At 39.7% G+C, this 25,833-nt stretch overlaps 2 protein-coding genes across 3 annotated transcripts; one reads left to right on the top strand and one right to left on the bottom strand.

Moving 5' to 3' along the window:
• Positions 1-364: 364 nt before the first annotated feature.
• On the bottom strand, positions 365-18,189 carry LOC120889850 (uncharacterized). The gene is made up of 5 exons (XM_040286068.2): positions 18,060-18,189; positions 8,936-9,115; positions 5,657-5,756; positions 2,720-2,850; positions 365-795 (listed from the first exon to the last, which is right to left on the bottom strand). The coding sequence occupies exons 1-5, from the start codon at positions 18,096-18,098 to the stop codon at positions 532-534; spliced, it is 714 nt and encodes a 237-aa protein (XP_040142002.1). The 5' UTR covers positions 18,099-18,189; the 3' UTR covers positions 365-531.
• A 1,291-nt stretch (positions 18,190-19,480) lies between these two features.
• Positions 19,481-24,713, top strand: Exosc3 (exosome component 3). 2 transcript variants are annotated; one of them, XM_005326300.3, is made up of 4 exons: positions 19,484-19,852; positions 20,907-21,056; positions 22,989-23,140; positions 24,364-24,713. In XM_005326300.3, the coding sequence occupies exons 1-4, from the start codon at positions 19,529-19,531 to the stop codon at positions 24,563-24,565; spliced, it is 828 nt and encodes a 275-aa protein (XP_005326357.1). In that variant the 5' UTR covers positions 19,484-19,528; the 3' UTR covers positions 24,566-24,713. The 2 variants fall into 2 exon arrangements, with proteins under 2 accessions (XP_077903969.1, XP_005326357.1); XM_078047843.1 differs by lacking the exon at positions 22,989-23,140 and having other exon boundaries at positions 19,481-19,852; positions 24,364-24,492.
• The last annotated feature ends 1,120 nt before the right edge of the window (positions 24,714-25,833 follow it).

The following is a 25,833-nucleotide window of genomic DNA, read 5'->3' as shown; positions in this document are numbered from 1 at the left end:
CCCTGTCTGCACAGTACCTGAAATTGTGGACTGTTGATGCCCTGAATATCTCTGCCCAATTGCCATCTATTGTCTAGTAGACCAAGTCTTTATCGTCGCTCCTTCCTACAGGAAGGGGCACATATCCAGCCAGGAGGGACTGAGAGGCACTGGAGATCTGAATCAAAACAATCTCATAAGCAACAGAGCCCAGGGTCAGTCCTCCTTGTACTGCATCTGCCAGGGAGGTCATGGAACCGTGATGGAGGTGAGGCCTCCATCACTGTCGCTGAGGATAATATATAGAACTTGCTAACAGAAAAGGGTTAATAAGAGCTAGCAATTTCTTGGGGGAGTGAAGCAAAGTCCTCAGTAAGGGAGAGGCTGAGGCACAAGGAAACACATTTATTTACTCTTCTCTATCCAATGACAGATTTTTTTTTTAAATTACTTTCCAACTGATGTCTCCTAATACAACATGACTGAAATGATAAACACTGTTTTGTTTTGTTTTTTCCCTTTTCAGGCTTTTATACTTTGGGAGCAGCACGTTCACTCTCGATGATCACTAGTTCTGCCCATAAAGTAGAATTCTTTGTTGGGAACGAGTTTGATAAAATGAGCAAGGCGATTGGCCATGGCATAAAAAGATGAAATGGCAGCTATGTCCCAGGCATCTTCTCTACTGAAGCCATATATCTCAAGCTTTTTGAAATGGTCATCTGTTATATCATCAGCTCGGGAAACAGCAAGTGCAAACTCCAGCATTGCTTTTTCCCGAGCAGGAAGGTCAGACTTTCTCCAATTCACACAGACCTGCAAGAAAATATAGTCAGAAGCAGATTATCTTGTCTACTGCAAATAAATAATCAAACAAGGGCTTAATAAAATTGACATTGATGGTTTTTAAAAAAAGTCCCTCAAGGTTAGAATAAAGGAGCAAAATCAGACTAAAACAAAGTTTTCTGAGAAAAGTAGAGCTCAAAGACTCTCTTTGACCTGCCCCCACATCAATACCAAACAAAATATAATATTTTAATAGTTTACATTTAGCAATTACTATAAATTAAGAATGTGCTCAGTGTTTTGTATTCATTATTTCATTTAATTCTTATAAAACCCCAGTTATATTTTTATTATCATCCCCTTTTTATTGACAAACTGCAGTTCAAAGAGGTGAAGTGACTTTCCCAAGGTTATATGGCTAGAGCACAGTATAGCTGGGATTGGATTTCAAATACACTGGATTCCAAAGACTATACTAGGTAATCAATTCCCTTGCTAAAGCAAAATACTAGAAACCACTACAAACCTTAAAATAAAATAGTTCAGTGTTTTAGTCAGCTTTTTTGCCACTGTGATCAAAAGTCCTGGCAAAAGCTGTTAGAGGAGAAAAAATTTACTTGAGGACTCCTGGTTTCAGAGGTCTAAACCCACAGATGGCCAACTCCATTGTTATGGGCTCAAGCTGAATGTAGATATAGCAGAGAACAGCTTAGGACATGACAATCAGGAAGGAGGGAGGGAGGGAGGGAGGGAGGGAGGGAGGAGAGAGAGAGAGAGAGAGAGAGAGAGAGAGAGAGAGAGAGAGAGAGAGACTGACTCTGTTTACCAGGGACAAAATACATACCCCAAAGGCATGCCCTTAATAACCCAACTCCTTCAGCCACACCATACACCATATCTACCTAGAGTTACCACTCAGTTAATCCCTATCAGTAGATTAATGTACTGATTAGGTTAAGGCTCTCTTAAACCAATCATTTCACCTCTACTTTCTTGCACTGACTCACACATGCGCTTTTGGGGGACACCTCATATCTAAACTATAATATTCAGTAAACCATTGTGTGACAACATATTCTATGACCACTTGGGAGAGAGATCCTGGATGAGCAAAAGTTGGGTGTCGAGGCAGGATGCACTCAGCAGGGCAAAGGGGATGATCATGAAGTCATTTTTAGGCTAGCAAGAGATACCTTTAGGGAATAGAGTCTCCATAGATCAGATCAGAAGAGAAGTCTGGGGAATAGTGAAAATGATGAACCTCAACTCTGAGAATAAATGCAGATATTTCTGTTCCCCAGTCTTAAGGATCAGGGATTTCACTATAGGGTTCAGTAGGACTTTGTAATGAAATAGACATAGTAATGATACCCAAAGGGCATGACTTTGGACAAGGTAAGGACAGGATAAGTTGTTTACTGAAGAACTGATGGGCAAGAGCAGGTGGAGGCAGTTCCAGAATGAGAAGCGAATGGGCCAATGCCTGGGGTCAACAGTAAGAATTCAAAAGCCTAAAACATTGGTTTGGGCCCAGAAGTAATAATTAGTGGATGGACAAAATTCATACTGGAAGTGCAAACAGTATAATTAGCAGAAAGATGGCAAGTTTTGAAAAGAGACTCTTGCCACATTATAGTTATATATTCCATACTAAGTTAAATCTCTGAACCTTGAGTCTAAAATGGTTATAAGGCTTGCCTTGGACAGGTAGTTATGTGCATCTGATAGAATGTATGCCAAATAACCACCACTATGACTGATATTAATCTGGGGCATAGCTCTTCCTAATACTAAACATCACATACATGCAAAAGCAAGTGGGCACATAACAGGAACTGGAAGGGAATTCAAGCAATTAGAGATTTTGTTCCCTATACCATATCATAACATGGGCTTTGTCCTTTCCTCAGGTATGAAAGGCCCTGAAACTGGAACAGGAGAGGTGGGCACTAACCTGGTCAGAGAGCACTGGGTTCTTTGAGTAGACCCTGTACCAAGCACCATGGACAACCACATGGTATAGGCTCCTGTTGACCAGGCTGGTCACTACAATGATGAGTTCCTTATCTGCTCTGCTGAGCTGTCCTGGGGAGGAAGAGGAAAGAAGACCTGTTCATAATTCCTGGGCAATGGCTTAGAACCTAAACAGGTTTAGCTATATTTTAGCAACAGGCTCTGCCCACCCACCAACTTGCCTGCCATTCACTTATACATTTATTCATTCATTCATCTCTTGTCCCTAGCTACCAACTGACCTATTTTGTTTTTATTTATTTATATGGTGGTACTGGAGATTGAACCCAAACCAGGATCTAGTCCATGTTACCAAGCACTTTACCAATTACCCACATCCTCAGCCCTTTTTGAATTTTATTTTGAGACAGGGTCTTACTAAATGGCCCTAGGATGGCCTCAAACTTTTGATGCTTGGCTTTAGCCTCCTGACTACAGGCAGGCCACCATGCCTAGACTATTTTACTTTCTTCACAGTATGTAGTACTTTCTGAAATCAAAAGACTTCTTTCTTTCTTTTCTTTTTCTTCTTCTCCTCCTCCTCCTCCTTCCCTCCCCCACTTCCTCCTTCCATCTTAGTTGTTCACTATTCACTTTCTCCTCTTAAGAGTATGTTCAAGGGGCTGGGGTTATAGCTCAGTGGTAGAGCACTTACCTAGCATAATGAAGCACGGGGTTCGATCCCAAGAATAACATAAAAATAAATACATAAAATAAAGGTATTTTGTCCACCTACAACTAAAAACTATATTTTTAAAAAGCAATATGTTTGAGGGGCTGGAGATGTGGCTCAGTGGTAGAGCGCTCACTTAGCCTGTGCATGACCCTGGGTTCGATCCCCAGCACTACATAAAAATAAGTAAAATTGGGCTGAGGATGTGGCTCATGCAGTAGCGCGCTCGCCTGGCATGTGTGCGGCCCGGGTTCGATCCTCAGCACCACATACAAACAAAGATGTTGTGTCCGCCGAGAACTAAAAAAAATAAATATTAAAATTCTCTCTCTCTCTCTCTCTCTCTCTCTTTCTCTCTCTCCCTCTCTTTAAAAAATAATAATAATAAGTAAAACAAAGATATTGTGTCCAACTACAACTAAAAAATAAATATTAAAAAAGGAGCATGTTTGAAATCCCATTTTTTCTCCCAGGCATGCCCATAATCATGATGATTTGGGAGGCTGAAGCAGGAGAACTGAAAGTTTGAGGCCAGCTTCAGGAACTTAATGAGACCCTGTCTCCAAATAAAAATAAAAAGGGGTGGTGGGTTCAATCCCTAAAGAGAGGGTGGAAGAAAGGGAGGGAGGAAGGAAGGAAATCCATTTTTTAAAATTTGTTTTTTAAAATAAAAATCATATCCTCAAAGAAATACCTGGCAGATAGTAGTTGCTCAGAAAATGTGTTAAATGAAATCTTAAATTCAAGAAATATTTTGTGAGGCCTATCAGGTACTAGGCTAACACTTAAAAGAGGAGGAAAGAAGTGGGTGTGATGGCATAGGCCTGTGATTCCCAGCTATTCAGAAGGCTGAGGCAGGATTGCAAGTTCAAGGCCAGGATTGCAAGTTCAAGGCCCTGTCTCAAAATAAAAAGGGCTGGGGATGTAGCTCAATGGCAGAACATATGCAAGGACCTGAGTTTAATCCCTAGTACCGTAAGTAAGTAAATAAAGTAGAAGAAAAAAGAACAGATTTCCTAACTTCATGGAAGCTACTATTTGAGGTAGGGATAGGCAGAAAAGGGGAGAACCCACTTTGGTACCAGGCACAATTCTAGGAACTTTACATGTGTAACCTCATTTACTCCTTACCTCAGCTCCTCAAGCGGGTATTATTAATGCCATTTTACTAGTAATGAAACTAAGGCTCTGAGGTGTTCAAATACTTTGCTGAAGTTGCTTGGATTATTTATGGCAGAACTCACATTTGAACATAGGATTGGTCTTTTTCTAGTAGGATAGAGAAGCTGCAGAAAGATATGATGAAAATAAAAGCCAGACAGGACTCTGTATGCCATTAGAAAAGGGCAAGGAGGGGGTTGTAGGCAAATGGACAAGGAATTCTTCCTTATACATGAAGGAAGGTGAGATGGACTTTGAAGGAAAAGTCAGATTCACAAAGGCATAAATAGGAAAAAAGCATCCCAGGGGCATAGCAAAGTTAGAAGATCTAATGAGATCCAAATGCTGAAGGGGACAAAATGTAGCTCCCATTTTGACTTAGAACATAAAGAGGGACTGAGGGTAGGAAGCAGGCTGGTGACAGTCCAAAGAGAACCACCCCATAACTGCTGGCTGTCTTCCAGTATCTGCCTTCTTTCTTTAGTAACAGAATCTCTTCATTTAGCTGGGTACATGACCAATCAGCTTCCCTCATAGCTAGATGTGACAGTGAGACAAAGTTCTACCCAATGGGATATAAACAGAAGTGATATATGCAACTCTTACGTCATGACCTTAAAGAGAAAGAACTTATGCCCACCAGTGATGCTCCTTTCTGCTGGTACAGTGGTGATCCAGCTAAGCTTGTAGGTAAGGGAAATCCCAAACTGTAAACAACACTTGCCAGCCCTTAGCAGCTTATATAGACTATCAGGTGAGAGTGAAAGAGTAAGAGAAAAAAATATTATTTAAATCAAAGTCTTTGTCTCTGAGTAGCAGCAGCCTAATCTGAATCTAGTATCACGTCCATGGTTGCCAGTTTATTTCGGTTCTATATCTATAACCATAAAGCTGGATTCAGTCCTCACAGACTCAGAATCCAGAGTTGTCACAGAAGCTGAGCTTCTCCCTAATCTCAGCAATCTGGAACACATGGGAAGCAATGTTGGCAAACAGGCACCTATATCTCAACCAAGAATGATTTAGCATTGTTTCTTTCTTTACCTGTTGTTTTGTTGTAGATGGCATTGTAATAAGCAAAGAAGGCTCGGAATTCCAATGGCCGGTAAGACAAAACTTTCAATACATTTGGTAAAAATCCTGTCTGCAGGGAAGAAAAGACAGGGTCACACAAAATGAAAACTAAGAGCAGAATAAACAGTAATCTGGTACTCCCCATATTGTCTGAATCCAGATGCACTCTTGGAAAGGTCATAGCCTTTTTATACATATCGTAACCTTTCAGGGTATTATAATTGTTATTTCTAAAGGTATATAAAATGTCTTTTTGATACACAGTCTGATGAAGTTTAGAGAGTGAATGTAACATATAAAACAAATGAGACTTATTTGAATTTAGATTCTACTGTTTAGGTCCTACCTTTTACAGACGGGCTGGTGGCATTCATTATTTCTAAGAATTAAGTTAGTAACAAGCCCCAATATTAGTAAAGTATTTTGTAAGGTTCTTTCACATATCCAATCTCATTTATCCTCTAAACCTTGTAAGGTAGGCAAGGGAGCTATTATTATTCCTGGTTTACAGATAAGGAAACCAAGGCCCAGAACTGAAGGCCATACTTTGGGATTTTGAGTTTTCAGTGTGTTTTCTGATGGCACGCTATGGCAAACAACTGTCCATTTCTTCCCTCTTGACAACAGAACCTGGATGTTGTTCAGATATGAAGTTGTCATGGATTTCAGAACAGGTTAAACCCTTCCCCACACTAATGAGTGAATCCTTATTGTTCTAAATAAATTATGGTGATTTCATTCCACTTGTCAGTGATAGGCTGACAAATGGACATGTGACACCATGGTGGCTACTGAGAAATGAAGGGAAGTCAGCTGGGGGCCTTCCTGGCTCTCCAAAAGGAATATAAGGAAAGGGTATGCCCTCCTCACTCCTGCTAGAAGTTGTGCAAGGATGTAATGTTTGCTGATACTATAGTCATCTAATGACTATAGGGAATAAGTCTAAGCAGCTATCACACTGAGGAAGATAGAGCTCAAAAAGGAAAGAATCTACTGGATACCTGCCTGTAATCCCAGTGATTTAGGAGGCTGAGGCAAAGGATCACAAGTTGAAGGCCAGCCTTGGCAACTCAGCAAGACCCGATCTCAAAATAAAATATAAAAAAGGGCTGGGATTGAGTGCTTGCTTAATATGTGTGAGGTCCTGAGTACCCAATTCCCAGTACCACACACACAAAAAAGGAAAAAAATCTAGTCCTTGATGGTAACAGTAAGCTACTGAATTTTAACAATATAGGAATTTCCCTACCGCTAGACCAGCAATTAAGTGTGACATTGAATTATTCTTACTGTTAAACCAGCTAAATTGGATTTTCTATACAACTATAGCTGAAAGCACCCTAGCTGATAACAGATGCTAAAGGTTTGTTAGTGGTCTAAAAGACAGAGCATAAAGAACTATTTGTACTAACCAGGGAGAGTCTGGGGAGAGGGTTGGGAAATGGGAGAGGTGTAGAGAGCTGTTGATGGTGCCAAGGGCTCTAAACTTTTCCCACCAGAACAGCCATATTTTAAAAAAATATTTTTAGTTATAGATGGATGCAGTATCTTTATTTTGTTTATTCATTTTTTTATGTGTGTGCCTCAAATGTGCAAGGCAAGCGCTCTGCCACTGAGCCACAACCCAGCCCCAAGAGCCATATTTTTATCTTTATATAATGGATTTCCATGCAATATTTTGTTTGGAAAGAAGTGCCACAAAATTCTACTACCAAGTTGGAACAACAAAGGTTTAGAACAAATGTATGTTTAAGGAAATATCTTATAATTTGGCAGCATAGATGACACGCTTTAAAACTACCATCAGGGGGTCGGGTGAGTGGTCATGCCTGTAATCCCAGTGGCTGGGGAGGCTGAGACAGCAGTTCAAAGCCAGCCTCAGCAACAGAAGGTACTAAGCAACTCAATGAGACCCTGTCTCTAAATAAAAAACAAAAAAGGGCTGGGGATGTGGCTCAGTAGTCAAGTGCCGCTGAGTTCAATCCCTGGTACCCCTCCCCCCAAAACAACTTCCATCAGGAAATAATATACAAAAAGATATATGTATAAACATAAATATGTATATATATATGAAAAATATATATATACAAAAATTGTTACAAGTCCTAAAACTCTAAGATTTGGAGATTGTTGAACTAAATTACAGTATCTCTGTTATACAATGCTATATCATGTAACCCTAAATAATGTTTTGACCTAGAAATCAAGATAACATGATCTCATTTTAAAAAGTACATATATATATTTTTTAAAAATATTTTTTAGATGTTGGTGAACCTTTATGTTATTCATTTATTTTTATGTGGTGCTGAGAATCGAACCCAGTGCCTCACACATGCTAGGCAAGCACTCTGCCACTAAGCCACAACCCCAGCCCTAAAAAAGTAGATATATAGATTTATACAAACAAAATAGGGAAGAAGAAAACACCAAGATGCTAATAGTGGTTGACTTTGTATAGTGGAATCATATTTTTATAATTTTTAAATTTTCTGCTTTTTGTCTACTTTTTCAATAATTTTTCTTTTTTCTTTTCTTTTTTTTTTGGTATTGGGGATTGAATCGAGAGGCACTTTGCCACTGAGCCATATTCCCAGACTTTTTTATTTTTAATTTTGAGATGGTATCACTAAGTTACTTAGGGCTAGCCTCAAATTTGGAACACCCTGCCTTAGCCAGCCTCAAATTTGGAACTCTCCTGCCTCAGCTGCCCAAGTCACTGGGATTACAGGCGTGCATCACCATCCCAGGCTTCAACATGGGATTTTTTATTTTTTGTACTGGGGATTGAACCCAGGGGCACTTAATCACTGAATCATATACCCAGCCTTTTAAAATATTTTATTTAAAGACAAGGTCTTGCTAAATTGCTTAGCACCTCGCTGTTGCTGTGGCTAACTTTGAATTTGTGATCCTCCTGCCTCAGCCTCTGAGCCACTGGGATTGCAGGCCTGCACCACCACATCCGGCTCAACATATAATTTTTTATTATAATTTTTAAAGAAAAGAAAAGATACCTGTCACACTTGTTTAACCTCAGTCACTGGTGGGCAGAGAGTTGAATGATAAAGAAAAGTCCCAGAACCCGAAAGGAAAAAAGTATGAGATACAACAGGACCCAAAGGAAGGGTCCATCCACAGTGGGGAAGTTGGACAGTTGGACAGGCTGTGGCAATTAGTACCAGGGATTTCATTTAGGTAGACAAAGGTCTGCAATGGCTGTGACTCCCTGCACCAAGTGTGTCTCACCTTCTTTTCTATCTCCTCCATGAGCTCTACAATGTCAAAAGGCAGGTCCTTCTTGTAGGGAATAGGGTAACGACTGATGGGTTTGGACTTCTCTTCCTGCTGAGCCTCAAAAAGACGCAGGTTCAGGGTCACCACAGGCAACCTGTTCCAAACTCTACTTGTCACAAGGCGAAGAAAAGACTGAAAGGAAACAAAGACAGGTTGAGATGAGTTACTGAAGGAATGGATGTATATCTGGGCTTAAAGGAGAAATGGAAAACAGGTTCCATCTCTTGGGCCAATTCCCACTGATCAGAAGTTACTGCCTTGAGAATCCAGAAAAGGATCATGGACCCAACCTGAAACAATGCTGTAATCAGTTAGGAATGTCTGATGTGGAAATGGGTTATGGTGGCCCAAGTAATTTATATTTGCAATACTTGGTTAAAGTCCAGCCTAGTACTTCCTATTAGTAACATAATCTCCTGGGGTTCTTCATGGCTCTAGTGGCTCTTTCAAAGTCTATCAAGTGATTGCCAGGATTTTGTCATCCTCTGTCAACAACATTACCTATTATATAATGAGCACTTAATATGTACCAGGTGTTTGTTTTGGTACTGGAGATTGAGCCTAGGGTGCTCCACCACTGAGTTACTTCCCAACTCTTTTTATGTCTTAAAATTTTGAGACAGGGTCTCACTAGGTAACTAAGGGTTTTGCTAAGTTGGCCAGGTTGTTTCTCAAACTTGCAATCCTCCTGCCTTAGCCTCCTGCATTGCTGGGATTACAGGTGTGTGCCACTGTACCCACCTATACCCAGTTGCTTTTTTTCATATATTCTCCAATACTCGCAGCAATCCTGCATTTTACAGATACGAAAACTAAGAATGAGAAAGGCCACATAGAGCTCAATGTTTGAGTTAGATTAAAATTCAGAACTGCCTAACTCTAGAATCTATGTTCTTCCCACAATGTAGTCCTGTTTTTTAAAAGGAAAAAAAAAAAGTAACAAAATCACATTATTCTAAGTGAAAAGGGTGAAACAGAAAAAATCTGACTAGGCAGCCCTCTCATGCCTTTTATCATGTAAAGTTATAAGAATGCTACAAGAAAATCAAAGATTATGCCTTTCTAGAAAGCTCAGTCTAGTTAGGTAACCTAAGGCTGTGAAAGATAATATAACAAAGGGCTATCTGAAGCCAGGCTGCTTGGGTGAAAACCCGTTTCTGTCCTTTTAGTTTATTCTTTGGTAAAGTGTGGATGAAATAATACCAAATCACAGAGCTGTTGTGATGATTTAATGAATTAATATATATAAAGCTTTTAAAATAGATCTTTGGGGCTGAGGATATAGCTCAGTTGGTAGATTGCTTGCCTTGCATGCATAAGGCTTTGGGTTTGATCCCCAACACCAAAAAAAAAAAAAAAAAAACCCAACCAAACAAATAAAATAGATCTTTGCACTTAGCAAATTCTATATATTTATTAAATAAAATGTTATAGGTTTAGAATAAGGATGTCATTTTTTATTATTTTTAAATTTTCTGCTTATTTGATTTTTCAATAATTTTTCTTTTTTTGGTATTGGAGACTGAATTCAGAGGTACTTCACCACTGAGCCATATTCCTAGATTCTTTTTATTTTTAATTTTGAAACAGTCTCATTAAGTTGCTTAGGGCCTTGCTAAGTTAGTACACTGTGGACCTATCAAATTACATCTGCTTACATATTTAAATGCTAGATACACAGAAAAGATCTGGGCAGCTCCCCTCACACCCTTGTGACAGTTACTTTTTTGTGTCAACCTTACTGGGCTAAGAGATGCCCAAACAGATAGCTGTTAAAACATTATTTCTGGGGGCTGGGGTTGTGGCTCAGTGGTAGATGCTTGCCTACCATGTCCACGTGGGGCACTGGGTTTGATTCTCAGCATCACACATAAATAAGTAATTAAACTAAAGATCCATCAACTAATAAAAATATTTTTAAAAAACATTATATTTCTGGGTGCACCTGTTAGGGTGTTTACAGAAAAAAATTGCCATTTGAATAAGTAGATTGAGTAAAGAAGATCCATCCTTACTAACTAGAAGGGCTCATCCTATCTGATCCCTAACAGAACAAAAAGGCAGAAGAAGGCAGATTCACTCTTTCTTCTTAAACTAGAATGCCCAAGTTCTCCTGCCCTTAGGCATCACAGATACTGGTTCTCAGTGGCTCCCATTCTCAGTTCTCAGCTTTCAGACTTGGACTGGGAGTTACATTATCAGCTTTGTTGGTTCTCAGGCCTTCTGACTTATATGAAATTATGCCACCTTCTTTCCTGGTTCTCTAGCTTGCAAACTACAGATAGTGGAAATGCTCTATAATTGTGACCCAGTCTCAATTTAGGTGTCCTTTTATATCTATATCTGTCTCCTATTGGTTCTGTTTCTCTGGAGAATGTTGAATAATACACCACGTGGGAACTCTCCATGAATGCCACCTACTGTAAGAGCCTGCCTCTTTGATGTTCATATCTGACACTTCATCTTTGTGCCAGCAATGTTCTCCCTACGAGTAAAGTCTAGGCTATGAAATTTTATAGCTCTGTTACCTCAGCTTTCTATATCCTCTAGCCAGTGTGGTGCAAATATCCAAGTCACCAGGCCAAATCCACTGGTCTCTGAAGCTGCCAGGGAAAAATGCTCTGCTTCATACTTATACTACAGTGGATTTGGACTGGGAAACCAAAAGTGAGGCAGTTGACAATGACATCTGGGGCTGAAAAGTCATAAAGCAGAGTAAGACCAGGTGGAATCATGATGTATCATGAGCATATCAAAGGAGTGAGAGGCAGAAATTGTGCGAAAGCAGCAGCTATGATGGGGAGAAAAGACTCAAGGTAGATGGGAGGAAGAAAGTTGTTAAGGACTGGGCCTGTGGCTCAATGGTAGAGCACCTGCCTTGCACATGTGAGGCACTGGGTTCGATCCTCAGCACCACATAAAAATAAATAAATAAAGGTATTGGGTCTAACTAAAAAAAATATTTAAAAAACAAGAAAGTTGTTAATAGAAAGAGATGCAGATAGATAAAAAGATACTGAACTAGGAGACAAGACTTGTTCCTGGCAGATTTCCTGGGGCCTTGTTGCAGTGGTACCTGGAGGTATCAGAACAACTTGTCGGTTTCAGTTTCCATGTGGAATGATTTAATAATGCCTGAAACAGAGTCATGCACTGACAAGAAAAATCAGAATGAAACCAAGAAAGCAAATGGGTCCTTCAACTTCTATAATTCAAAGGAAACAATGGACTTCAAGGAGTAAAGCACTCCTACCATATAACTTTGTGTTTTTTTGGGGGGGGGGCGTACCAGGGTTTGAACCCAGAGTTAAACCCTGGGCTTAACTAACTTAAGCACTGAGCCATATCACCAGCACTTTTTGTATTTTATTTAAAGACAGGGTCTTGCTGAGTTGCTTAGGGCCTCACTAAATTGCTGAGTCTGGCTTTGAACTCTTGATCCTCCTGCCCCAGTCTCCTAAGCCACTGGGATTACAGGTGTGCGCCACTGTGCCCAGCCCATATAACCTTGTTTTAAAAATAAACAGAAAATACTCATATAATGCTTAGAACAGCTAAGAGTATTCTAAGTTGCTTTATATATATTTACTCAAAACTCAAGTTAACTTGGTTCTGTTATTCTCTCCACTTTAGAAATGGGAAAGCATAGGCATAAAAAAGTTACCAAGTGTATAACTAGTAGAGCATGGATTCAGAGTCAGGCATCCAGCTCCAGAGTTCTCACTCAGAATTATGTTCAGTACTGCATGTACGAGCACACTGCCAAGGATGGTAACTCAGCACTATATCTTTAAAACCTCTAAATCCAAGTCCATCTATAAATCTCAGGTCTTGTCCCCACTTTCCCCTAAATACTTTTTAACATTTTAATTCTGAACTTTGAGTAACTGTAATATCAATAAAAAGTACAACTTTTATTTGTTGAGTGAGTATTTCACTAGGCTTATTGATGGAGCCTCACAGGCGCTGTCCCTAACTACTGCTATAGTTTGGATTTGGAATGTCCCCCAAAGGCTTATTTGTTAAAGGTTTAGTATTCAGCCTGTGGCACTACTGGGAGGTAGTAGAACCCTTAGGAGGTGGGGTTTATTGGAAGGAAGTTAGGTCACTGATGGCATGCCCATGAAGGACGCATTGGGACCCTGGTCATTCCTTTTTTTTGGCTTCCTGGCTGTCACAAGGTGAGCAGATTTTCTCACAAAAGTGCTGCCTGCCAAGAGGTACTGTCTCACCTCACCACAGGCTAAAGATTGAAACCTCTGAAATCATGAGCTCTAACAAATCTTCTTATAGTTAATTATCTCAAGAATTTTGTCACGGCAATGCAAGGCTGAAGTAACAGAACTACCATATCTCTCTCCACTGGGGGAAATCATGGCTCAGCTACCATGAGGGAATACAAGTTTACATATTTTCAAGAGAAGCTGAATGTGAAAATTCAAAATGTGGCTTGTGGTCACCTACTTTGAGGGAGGTTGCAAGTTTGAGGCCAGCCTCAGCAATTTAGCAATGCCCTAAGCAACTTAGTGAAACCCTGCCTCAAAATTGAAAAAAAAAAAAAGAAAGAAAGAAAGAAAGAAAGAAAACTGGCTGGGATGTAGCACAGTGGTGAAAGTGCCTCAGGGTTCAATCTCCAGTATTAAAACCAATTAAGAAAAAAAAAGACACACAAATGGCCATTAGGTACAAGAAAACTTGCTCAGCATCATTTGAAATTAGGGGAATGCAAATTAAAACCATGAGATAATATTTCATACCCACTAGCATAGCTGTAATCAAAAAGACAGACAACAAAAACTGTGAGATGTGGAGAAACTGGGCCTGTATACAATGCCGATAAAAATATAAAATGGTGCAGCTGTTTTAGAGAAATTTGATAAGTTTTTTTTAAGAAGCTAAATGTAAATTTATCATATAGTCCAGCATTTCTACTCCTAGGTACCTATCTATCCAGTAGAAATGAACATATAGCTCTTCACAAAGACTTGTATAAAAATAATCATAGCATTAATAACAAAAAAGGAGAAAGAACCCCAAAGTCCACAGACTCATGAATGGATAAACAAAATGTGGTGTACCGATACAATATACTACTATTCAGAATTTAAAAGAAATGAATTAATACATGCTACAAATATGTACAAAATTTTAAAAATTAAGTTAAAGAAGCCAGACCAAAAACTTTATATTATTAAATCCCATCTATATGAAACACTCCAAAGAGGTATACTACAGAGACAGAAACTAAATTAGCAGTTGGGTAAGGCTGGGGTAGGAAAGGAATTGATTGCAAATGGGTAAAAAGGATCTTTTAGAGTGACAAATATTATAAAACAGTCTTTTTTATAATTGCTTCCTAGTGGGATTGAGACAGTTTCTCATTGTGGTTTTACTTTACATTCACTGGATGACTAATAAGCATATTTTGTGCTTTTATTGGCTATTTATCTATTATTTGGAGAAATATCTTTGGTCCTTTCCCCATTTCTAAATTGAGAAATTTATATCTTTATTATTGAGTTTTAAATGTTCTTTATATATTCTAGATACATGTCCTTTATCAGTTATGATTCTTCATATATTTTCTCCCATTCCATTGGGTTTTCTGTTCTAATTTTATGAAGTCTAATTTTTCTGTTTTTTTCTTTTGATGCTTGTGTTTTTGGTAGTGTCATATCTAAGAAACTACCATCAGAATTGTCTCTGTTTTCTTCCAAGAGTTTTATAATTTTAGTTCTAATTTTTAGATAGTTGATCTATTTAGAGATAATTTTTGTATTTACTTTGATATGGGTCCAACTTTGTTCTTTTGCATGTAGCTACCTAGTTTTCCAAATATCATTTGTTGAAAAGACTGTTTTTCCCCCACTGAATCATCTTGGCATCCTTGCCCAAAATCAATTGAGTATTAAGTATAAGGTTTATTTCTATGATCTTAATTCTATTCCATTGATCTATGTCTAATGAGTATTCCAGGAAAAACACTGTCTTGAATTATTGTAGACCTTTGGTAAAATTTTGAAATCAGAAACGTAAATCCTTCAACTTCTTAAACATTGTTTTGGTATTCTGGATCCCTTAAATTTTCATATGAATTTTAGGAATAGTTTGTCAGTTTCTGCCATAAAGCCATTTGGGACTGTGGCTGTGACTAGGTCAAATCTTTATACAAAGTTGGAGAGTATCATTGTCCTAACAATATTGACTCTCCTCATGTATGAACATAGGGTACATTTCCAGCTATTTGCATCTTGTTTATTTCAACAATGTTTTGTAAGTTTTCAGAGTATAATTTTTTTTTTAAAGAGAGAGTGAGAGAGAGAGGGGGACAGAGAGAGAGAATTTTAACATTTATTTATTTTTTCTTAGTTCTCGGCGGACACAACATCTTTGTTGGTATGTGGTGCTGCTGAGGATCGAACCTGGGCCGCACGCATGCTAGGCGAGCGCGCTACCGCTTGAGCCACATCCCCAGCCCCTCAGAGTATAAATTTGGTATGTTTTTTTGTTAAATTTATTCTCAAATGTTTTATTCTCTTTACATGCTACAAATATGTACAAAATTTAAAAAATTAAGTGAAAGAAGTCAGACCAAAAACTATATATTATTCAATCCCATCTATATGAAATATTTTATAGTAGTATTTTTTTATACTACTATAAATGGGATTTTAAAATTTCATTTTTGGGTTGTTCATTTCAAACAAATAGAAATACAATTGAATTTGTATATTGTTCTTGAATTCTAAAACCTCAGTGAACTTTTTAATTGTAATTTATATGATATTAGCTGCGGGTTTTTCACAGATGACTTTCATCAGGTGAAGAAAGTTCCTTTCTAATCCCAGTTTAGTTTATTTTAAATCACAATTTGTCAAATGCTTTATCTGCAACTCCTGAGATTTTTTTTTTTTATTGAACTTGGGCATTAGACCACTGAGCCACATCCTCAGCCCCATTTTGTATTTTATTTAGAGAAAGGGTCTCACTAAGTTGCTTAGTGCCTCCCCGCTGCTGAGGCTGCTTTGAACTCAGATCCTCTTGCCTTAGCTTCCCAAGCTGCTGGGGTTACAGGCATGTGTTACTGTGCCCAGCTAGAGATTCTTTTTTAAATGTGTGATATTATTCACCAGTGAAACCATCTGGGCCCGGGCAGACTTCATTTGATTGCTGTTACTGATGAGTTGGCTCATAAACCTCACCAGTGTACTGCCTCTCAACACCAAAATCACCTTCACTGCCTGCTCTAGAAAATGCATTTGAGCTTTAAAATATTTTTTTTTTCTGTTGCTATCATGACAATAAGCTAGAGGCACTGCAGGAGAAATGGGATTTTCTTCCTGACAAAACATACTAAGTAGTATTCCTGTAGCAGCAGCTTCTCCGGTGCCTGCTTCTGCTTTGCTTGGAAACCCAAAACACCCAGCAGCCAAGTTTTCCCTGGCACTCTATTGGGCAGCTTTGTGGCAGAGGCTTCCAGTAGCTCCCTTCCAATGAATAACTGTCTTCAGCATTTCTTCAGCAAAGTTCTGGAGGGTAGACTTGTGTAAAGTTTTGCTGGCATATCCCCAGTCACTTGCTGCTATTTAATGAGCCATGGCCGGCCATACCTGTTCCCAAAAGATCTTGATCACTGCTACCTGGGGAGAGATAGAACTCTTCTTTGCATATTACATCTCCACAACAGAGGTATAATGGTCATTCTCTTATATCTGATATTCCTGTTCTGTTTCTTTGTAGTATTGGGGATTGGACTCAGGAGTGCTATGCCTCTGAGCTACATTCCCAGTCCTCCTTATTTTGGCTGGCCTCAAACATGATCCTTCTGCCTCAGACTTCCAAGTATTTGGGATTACAGGCATGTGCCACTGTACCTGGCTCATTCTTGTACTCTTTAATGCTCCCTTTAATTCTTACTAGCCATTACCTCATTATTCTAATGCCCTATTCTAGTAATTCTTTAAATTAATCTTTCCTTTTCAAAGTACTGTGTTTTTTTTTTCCTCTTGAATATATTCTGACTGATAAACACTATGCTTTTTCATGTCCTCCTATATGTTTGGGCCTGGTATATAGAAAGCACTCAATGTGTATAATCCAATAATAGGATCATGACCCATGATGTTCATAGGCAGTTTTTACTATTTTAAGCTCTTTCTTTTTAAATTTTTTTATAGTTGTAGATAGACAGAAGGCCTTTATTTTATTGGTTTATTTATTTTTTGTTTGTTTTTAAATTATAAGTGGATATTCTTTATTTTTATGTGGTGCTGAGGATCGAACCCAGTGCCTCACACATGCAAGGAAAGTGCTCTGCCACTAAGCTACAGCCCCAGCCCTTTCTTTCTTTTGCCTCCTTTAGGACACGTATCTTGATCCCTAACCCCCAAACCCAGGCATGTAGAGAGAACCATTTCATCTTCTGTACTGGGTGTGGGAGGATGCTCTAATCAGTTTTGTGGGTTTTTTTTCCAGCCCCATAGCACTGGGTATCTGCTGGTAAAGACAATGGGACCAGGATTCAGCTGCCTGCCCAATTTCTATTCGGAGCAAGTGCGCAAAAAAAGCTTTGAAAGCAAAAAAAGCCCAAATTCGCCAGTAAGCAGTGAAAAACAACTGTGAGATGTCATCTTTCCAACTCCTAAAGTAGCAAAAATTTCTGAAAAGTAATTTCTGGAAAAGAATCTGGAAGGTTTTGGTCATTCCCTACAGGAAATACTCGCTATGAGTAGATGAAGGCCAGAGGTATCGGGGCACATTGGTCTTGACTGCAGGGCTCCAAAACCACGAGCCTCTAGGAGAGAACAGGCCTAATCCACTTGGGCCATCCGCTGGCCAACAGCCTCAGATTTTCTATTTCTCAATCACCGCGGCCACTTTTACCACCAGAAAAGGGAACACGTGTTGTTCCAAAATGTGAACTATAACTGCGAACTCATCGGAAAATAGGGCAGGCCTACGCGCCTTTAAGTCCAAGGAGGCAGCCCGGAGCCGCCCACAGATCCCAGGACCTCGGGATCCCACCTGCTGCACGCGGGAGGAATTCTGCCTCCCCGCCCCGCGCGCTCCCACTCACCGGCTGCCTCAAGGCGCCGAGGCAGCGAAGCACCGACATGGCGGTGCTTGGCACTCGGCACTCTAGTGTGAGCAGGCAGCCTTCCGGTGTGATGGACCCTCTGGGCGTCGGGTTGGACGGTGCCCGCGAGGCGCTGGTGCTCCGCCCCCGAATTTCCGGTGTCGAGTGACTGAGCACCTGCTTTGCCTTCGAAGCTAGCTGGGTAGATCACCCGGTGCCACAGGACTGTGGGCTGGATAAGCCTCAGTCTCCACTAATAATCGTGGGGCGGGGGGGGGGGAGACGCTGAGGAACAGTTCAGGGAATATTACCGACCTCCCTTGTTTCCTCAGTGGGACTTGAGGTTATTGCCTGAGGGTGCCTCAGGCGTAACTTTGAATCAGCCTTAATCTATGTGAGCTTGGTTCCAGGCCCTCTGGAGTTGAGATGGAGTGGGGAAGTAGACAAATGCAGTTCATATCATCTCTGCCCAATGAACTCCCACTCCTGCCAGGGTGATTAAATAAGAACAGCTATTTCAACAATCTGGTGGCAAAACAAGTTTTATTTCAGTTGACCTTTTATTACTCCAAGAGAAAATGGCTCTACAGTATCTTGTCAAATTTGGAGGAGGTGTTAGTGATGTCTATCTTAAAAATAAAAAAATAAAAATCTAAAAATTCACGTTGGAAGCAAAGATATGGGCAGTAGCTAAGAGACATGGGTCAGAGTCCGCCCTCTGCACCTCCAGGAGCTCTCGCCACTGCGGGAAATTTGACCAATTGCTCACGTGGGCAGTACGAAGCAACAAGCCTTCGTTACTTTCTTCGTTACTTTTCGTTAGCCATGTAGGATAACTCATGTATATGAAAAGGTAACATGATATTTTATTTATATTTGGAGAGGGTCTAGCGAGAAAGATATGTGTTACACCAGTCAAGAATTGTCTATTCATGTCAGAACACCATACAGACTTAGAACTACAGCTGACAGCACAGCAAGTCAAATGGGCAAGACCAATAAATCATTTCTTGATTTTATTCTGTTTTCCACTCTGGAAACAACCAAAAAGGTTTTATTTTGAAAAAGAAAAAAAAATTTCTGGTGAAAAGCCAGCTGCCTTTCTGAGCGCGAAGTCGACAGGGAGGGCCTCTGGGCCCAGCCAACGTAAGTTGACTTCGTTCCTCTGCACAGCTCCTGGGGTTCTCAATCTACTGGAGCTACGCATTTCTAATACCGGCCCGCGGACAGACTGCAAGATGGATGAATGGTTAGATACACAGTCACTACCACTTGGAAGAGGCGAGGGTGGACCGCCAGGCTGAAAAAGACCAAATTTCATAGTCTAAGGTCTATGAAATAAGGACTAAGGTCCAAGACCCAGAGACCGCAACTGACGGAAACGGAAGACCCTGAGGGCATTGGGGATTGGAGGAGGGGCAGGAAACGGAAACGGGGAACCGGAAGTGGAGGTTGGTGGCCGCTTCAGGATGGCTGAAGCCGTGCAGTTTGCGGCTGAATCTCTCGCGGGTGGCAGGGCACGAGCTGCGCGCACAGTACTCGATCAGGTGGTGCTCCCGGGTGAGGAGCTGCTGCTGCCGGAACAGGAGGATGTGGAAGGCCCTGGTGGTGCGGGGGAGCGACCGTTGCGCCTTAATGCTGGGACGCGCTCGCGGTTACGCGTAGTGTGTGGCCCCGGCTTGCGGCGCTGCGGAGACCGCCTGCTGGTTACAAAGTGTGGCCGTCTCCGTCACAAGGACCCCGGGAGTGGCAGCAGTGGTGGTGTTTACTGGGTGGACTCGCAACAGAAGCGGGTGAGCTGAGACTTCGGAGGGGCGGGCGGTAGTGAAAGTCTAATCCTGCGCTTAGGTGACTTCCTGGAAGAAGCAGGGCCGGGGCCCAGGAGCCCTCATTTTGTCAAGGTTCGCTTAGAGGCATCGTAGTATTTTGCTTACCTCTGGCCTTTTTAGAGGGACTACGAACAATAGAAACGTTGCTTGAGAAGAGCGATCAGGAGAGAAAGCCTCTACAGACCCAGTGTCATGATTGTCTTCAAAACCCAAAGGTCAAGAAGCTGTAGGCTTGCCTTTGGAATCCCAGATGGCAGGACCAGCCTCAGTGAATGGAAGTCACAGGGAGTTAAAATGCTCTTAGAATAATTAAGAACTTTTATATAGAAAATTTTGTCTTGATAATGGAATGGTCTTCCTTGGCTTTAAGCATCCCTGTGCTACTTACTGCTCCTGCGTGCAACAGAAGTTAGGGCTTTTTGGTAATAATGCTTAAGTATGGGATACTGCCTCAAATTAACAAGACTATTAGAGACTGCAAAGCCGGGCTGGGGGCACGGGCCTGTTGTCCTAGCTACAGAGGAGGGTGAAGTATGAGGATCATCTGAGCCAGGAATTTGAGATGAGCCTGTGCAAGGTAGACCCTGCCAGGTGCTGTAGTGCACACCTGTAATCCCAGCATTTTGGGAGGCCGGGGCAGAAGGATTGTAAGTTCAAGACCAGCTTCTGCAACGCAGCGAGACCTGGCCTCAAAAGGGGGTGAGGATTGCCCTGGGGATGTAGGTCCTAGATAAAAGACCCTTGCACTTGATCTCTAGTACTACAGGGTACTAAGGGGGCGGGTGGGCGGGGGAGAGAGGAAAAAACAAAAAACCCTGCAAACCCAAGAGTCACGTTGTGATTTTCTTTTATTGAAATAGTATCATTGTTTTATGTAAGACTTATATGAGTTTGTAAACTTGAATTTTAAAATATTTTAAACATCTCTTTAATGAAAAACAAGGACTAAGGCCTTAATGAAGATATCTTCCATTGATTCCTTGTTGTTTATGACTGTTTGTTCTGATGTTTTTTGTAGTATGTACCAGTGAAAGGAGACCATGTGATTGGCATAGTGACTGCTAAATCTGGAGATATATTCAAAGTTGATGTTGGAGGGAGTGAACCAGCTTCTTTGTCTTATTTGGCATTTGAAGGTGCAACTAAAAGAAACAGACCAAATGTGCAGGTAATGATGGGATTATTTGATTTCAATAGTAAGAAAAATATCAATTTCTCAGAATTATCTGCCCCAAAGGCTACCTGAATTGTCTCCAAAGCATGAACTATTTTCCTAGTTCTACAGGATAGACTCTAAGCATCTGCTTAATGTCCTAGGCTCCAAGAGTTCTTCAGATTATCCAGTGCCAGACCAGAGCCACTACATTGGTTCTTGTGATATTTGATATCTATTGAGTTAAAAGTTTATATCTGTTTTCTCCATTGTTATATGTCATGTCCATATCTACTGCACAGGGATATCAGCCATAGGCTTCAGGAGGAAAGGCAAATCATTAACATTGTCGGCCATCCATCTTGCTTAGAGGTCCTTAGAGCTGATTTAGGAGTAAACTTGTTATTGCAGATTTTCAGTTTGGGCTTTTTAGATACTATAGCTATATTCTTATGTCTATCCAGCCAGAAATTTTGACTTCTATTCACCTTTCCATTCACCTCTTATAAGTCATAGTTATTTAACCTTATTTTGATTCTCTTTGACTCTCTGATCTTTATCTCCACTTCATAAGTTCAGATATCGGCTTTCTTTTGGCAGGACTCAGTAGTCTCCTCATTAACATACCTGCTTATATACTTTTACCCCTCCATTCAGGCTTTTGAGAAATGACATCTTCACATGCTCCCTTTCTTGAAAAACAAAAAATTTTTAAAGATTCTTCAAAGCCTGCAGAACTCCTTGGCATTATACGCTTCTCTCATCCATATTATATCCATCATACAGCCATGCTTAACCCATACAAACATAAATGAATTATTTCCTGCTCTTGTACATTTGCTCATGCTGTTCCCTCTGTTTGGATCTGATTATCTCCTCAGTCTGTAGAACACATGCTCATCCTTTGAGGCCAAGGCTAAACATACCACCTCTGTAAAGCTATTGCTATTTGTCACTTTTATATCTGCCCTGACAGGTAGACATTTAGCCCTGAAGGAATTTTGTTGTTTACATGTCTATTCCCTCTGTCCTCCAAGATTAAATGCTTCTGAAAGACAAAAAGTGTTTTATTCCTCTCTGGTTCTTGTAGTCATCAGCAAACAATAGGTACTTAATAAACATTTTGAGAAGAAAACAATTCATTCTCCATTTCCTTAGTTTCTTTTTTCCATACGATTTATTTTTATTTTTTAGACATACATGACAGCAGAATGTATTTTGACATATAATACATACATGGAATGTACATACATCAATCATATTGTCTATTTTATTCTGCTGCCCTTCCTATTGTCCCTACTCCTCCTCCTCCTCTCCCATCCTTTCTCTCTATCCAGTCTAATGTGACACACTCATTTCCTTAGTTTCATCATTTTGAAATTCAGTTCTGTGAGGTTTTTAAGCAAATCATGTATAGAGAAGTTATCTGTTAATTACCACTGTTCTATAATAATTTGCATGCCAGGTTTTTCCTTCTTCTCTATAAATCCGTAATTATTCAGAATAGTGCTAATAGAACTTTATATGATGGTTCTATTTTACATCTGCACCAATATGGTAGCTCCTAGTTACACAGGGCTGTTGAGCATCTGAAATGTGGCTAATACAACCGAGGGACTGAATTTCAAATATCTAATTTTAATTAACTTAAATGTAAATTTACATAAATACATGGGTACCGGTTACCATATTGAGCAACACAATGTTGAAGAGTATTCTTTGGCTTTGAGATGATTCCTACTCTAATGATTTCTTGGAGGGTGAAGGGAGGGTTACATGTATTAATTTTGCCTTTGAAGACTCAACTCCAGTGTGGAATCCTAGGGTGTAATCAGCCTATTAGCCAACTATAGGATGCTGGTATTGCTGCCTATGAAAAAGAGCCAATAGCAGCTTTTGTAGCATGGCATGCTGAGAGGATTCAATTATTCTTTTAATGTCTTGTAGGTTGGAGATCTCATCTATGGTCAATTTGTAGTTGCTAATAAAGATATGGAACCAGAGATGGTCTGTATTGACAGCTGTGGACGAGCTAATGGAATGGGTGTGATTGGACATGATGGTCTGCTTTTTAAAGTGACTTTGGGCCTAATTAGAAAGTAAGTCCTAATGCCTTCTAGCTTGCCTGTGTTCTTTTATTTTTACTACACCTGCTTTGAAATTTGGATTGTTAATAACATTCACTTTCTTCTGAGTTAAAAATCAATATCCATTTAGCCTATTTATAAACTCATAAGTTTAGTTCTGCCCTTTTTCAATGTCAGTGTTTCAAATTTAGATGTATTTGGCTGTGTTGTTTACAGTGTGGTGATTCATCCTTCATGTTTCAACTCTGTCCTTTTCATTTCTTCTCTACCAGAGGCCCGCCGTTCCTTATAACCAACATACTCAGCCTAAATGTGAAAACTGGCCTTTCCTCATTCTAAGTCACTTGAATACAGGTGTATCTGCATTTGTAAAAAATTATCAGATTTCACTAAGGGTGGCCAAATGCAGCTAGACTGATGGATCCTCAAAGTTAGATATCATTTACAGAAGGTTCCTGTTATTCTGACCTGGTAGTTCCCACTCAGGAGAGTCTCTTCATTAGGTGTTTGGATCTTTATCTGCCTAGCTGTTTACTTCTGTAGGCACTGAAGTTCAGATCTATCTTCTGTGCCTTTCCTTTCTACCCATTCTGCAGATTGGAGATTGTTTGGGGTAACGCTAGAGAAGCCTGTTATTTAACTAGATAGTACCTTTGTACTTTCATAGAGCCAGTGCTTTTCTCCAAGCATTGAATTTAATACCAGGGAATAACTTACATGATCAGGAAAACAAATTTAATGTGTTCTCTTAATACTGTTGGTAATTAAAAAACAAAACAAAACAAAAAACTATGATTTTAAAGTCCAGAATTAAGTGTTCTGACAATCTCTGGAAAGAACTTTACATATTATACTATGTTGATGACATAAGGAGTTTGACATCTTTGTAGTGAGGTAGCTTATTACTGTGACCTCTGGTATACCTTTGAAAAGTGTTAAAACTTTTTGGAAGAAAGGGGGCTGTGAGCTGGGTATAGTGGCACATGTTTTTAATCCAGTCTACTCAAGAAATTGAGGGCAAGAGGTTCTTGAGGGCAACTAGGGCAACATAGCAAGACCCCATCTAAATGGGGTGGGGTGGAATGTAAAGTGTCATTTTATGCCTTATTCTTAGTGTGATGATGACAGTGCCTTAAATAACTTAATAGTTCAGAAAAGGAGTCTCCTTCTGAAGGAGATCTAGAACACATCCTACCTTTTTATTAAATTTCATTTTTATTCCTCTTTACCACTAGGTTATTAGCTCCAGAATGTGAAATCATACAGGAAGTGGGAAAACTCTATCCACTGGAAATTGTGTTTGGAATGAATGGAAGAATATGGGTAAAGGCAAAAACCATTCAGCAAACTTTAATTTTGGCAAATATTTTAGAAGCTTGTGAACACATGACAGCAGATCAAAGAAAACAAATCTTTGCCAGATTGGCAGAAAATTGATACATGTGGACTTCTTCAGTGGGTCATTTGAGCCAAGAGACTATGAGTTTCCTGGGAATTTTTTTTTTTCAGGTTAATCTCTCTCTATTAAATCTTCAGAAGACAAGATGTGAATTTTGTTTTCTAAATAAAATATTTTTATAAGAAAGTTACTGGTTTTCACTCATGTTCTTGTGTGGGTGAGAAAAATTTTTAAAAACCATGTTTGTATGTTCTGTACAATAAAATTTACTAAAAAGTATCATGGCTTACTTATTTGAAGTCAACTCCCTTCATTTTGCTAGAGGCAGCTTCAATAAGAACAAGAAGTTGGCATTAAAATATTTTCTGATCATTATGGTAAAACTTCTTACCAAAGGAAATGTAGAATACATAAAAAGTATATAGAGGTAAATAAACAAGTCTCCTGTAATCCCATTAGTAAGTGGAAGAGTAAAGCTAATGTTTGTTTATCATGCAGCATGTATTGTTCCAAGTGTTTTCACATGGATTAAGAAATTTATTCCTAGTAACTATAGAAGACATTTATCCTCATAGTTGAAGAAACTGAGACACAAGATTAAGCTTATCCTACATTCCCAAGCACTAGGTGTATGTATGTTTTTCAAAATGGAATTAATTACAGGGTATTTTCTTAGACTGAAAAATTCATGATTGTTAAAAAAATTCGGCTGGTGCTGTGGCGCATGCCTGTAATCCCAGCAGATCAGTAGGCTGAGGCAGGAGGATCTGAGTTCAAAGCCAGCTTTAGCAATTTAAGCAAGGCCCTAAGCTACTCAGTGAGACCTGTCTCAAAATACAAAAAAGTGCTAGGGATGTGGCTCAGTGGTTAAACACCACTGGATTCAATTTCCGGTACAAAAAATAAAAATCCAACAACTGGATATTTCATTTTCACGTTACAGAATATTTTGGACATATTTGGCTTTTTGTTGTTACACAAATTTCAAACACGATGAGTATTTCTGAATTCAAGTCTAGCCAAATTTTGACAACCATTTTCTAGAAGGCAAACAAAGTACACCTGCTTGGGTTTTGCATAAATGGGAGAGGTGTGTGAAGGGGTTCATGAGAAAATTCTTCCATGCTATTTGGTGTACTAACCAATGCCCTTTTAGGTTAAAACGAAGACTGGCAGATGATAAAAGCTCAGTAGTTCTGGGGTCAGACCTCTTAGAATAGCTATGGGCTCCTTGAAGCCTATCTACGTGTCCCTTTAGGATGAAAGAGATTAGAGCACTTATTCATTATGTTGGTACCGATTAAGA

The sequence above is a fragment of the Ictidomys tridecemlineatus genome, chromosome 4 (genome assembly GCF_052094955.1).
Source record: "Ictidomys tridecemlineatus isolate mIctTri1 chromosome 4, mIctTri1.hap1, whole genome shotgun sequence".
Lineage (NCBI taxonomy): Eukaryota > Metazoa > Chordata > Mammalia > Rodentia > Sciuridae > Ictidomys > Ictidomys tridecemlineatus.
The sequence above is the reverse complement of the archived record's forward strand: the minus strand, read 5'-3'. Positions and strand labels throughout refer to the sequence as shown.

Coding starts and splice junctions, on each gene's coding strand:
- LOC120889850 (XM_040286068.2), bottom strand. CDS start 18,098: ATGTCGGTGCTTCGCTGCCTCGGCGCCTTGAGGCAGCCG. Junction 9,116..18,059: donor TCGGCGCCTTGAGGCAGCCG/GTGAGTGGGAGC, acceptor GTTTCCTTTCAG/TCTTTTCTTCGCCTTGTGAC. Junction 2,851..5,656: donor CATCTACAACAAAACAACAG/GTAAAGAAAGAA, acceptor CTTCCTCCCCAG/GACAGCTCAGCAGAGCAGAT.
- Exosc3 (XM_005326300.3), top strand. CDS start 19,529: ATGGCTGAAGCCGTGCAGTTTGCGGCTGAATCTCTCGCGGGTGGCAGG. Junction 19,853..20,906: donor TGGACTCGCAACAGAAGCGG/GTGAGCTGAGAC, acceptor TGTTTTTTGTAG/TATGTACCAGTGAAAGGAGA. Junction 23,141..24,363: donor ACTTTGGGCCTAATTAGAAA/GTAAGTCCTAAT, acceptor CTTTACCACTAG/GTTATTAGCTCCAGAATGTG.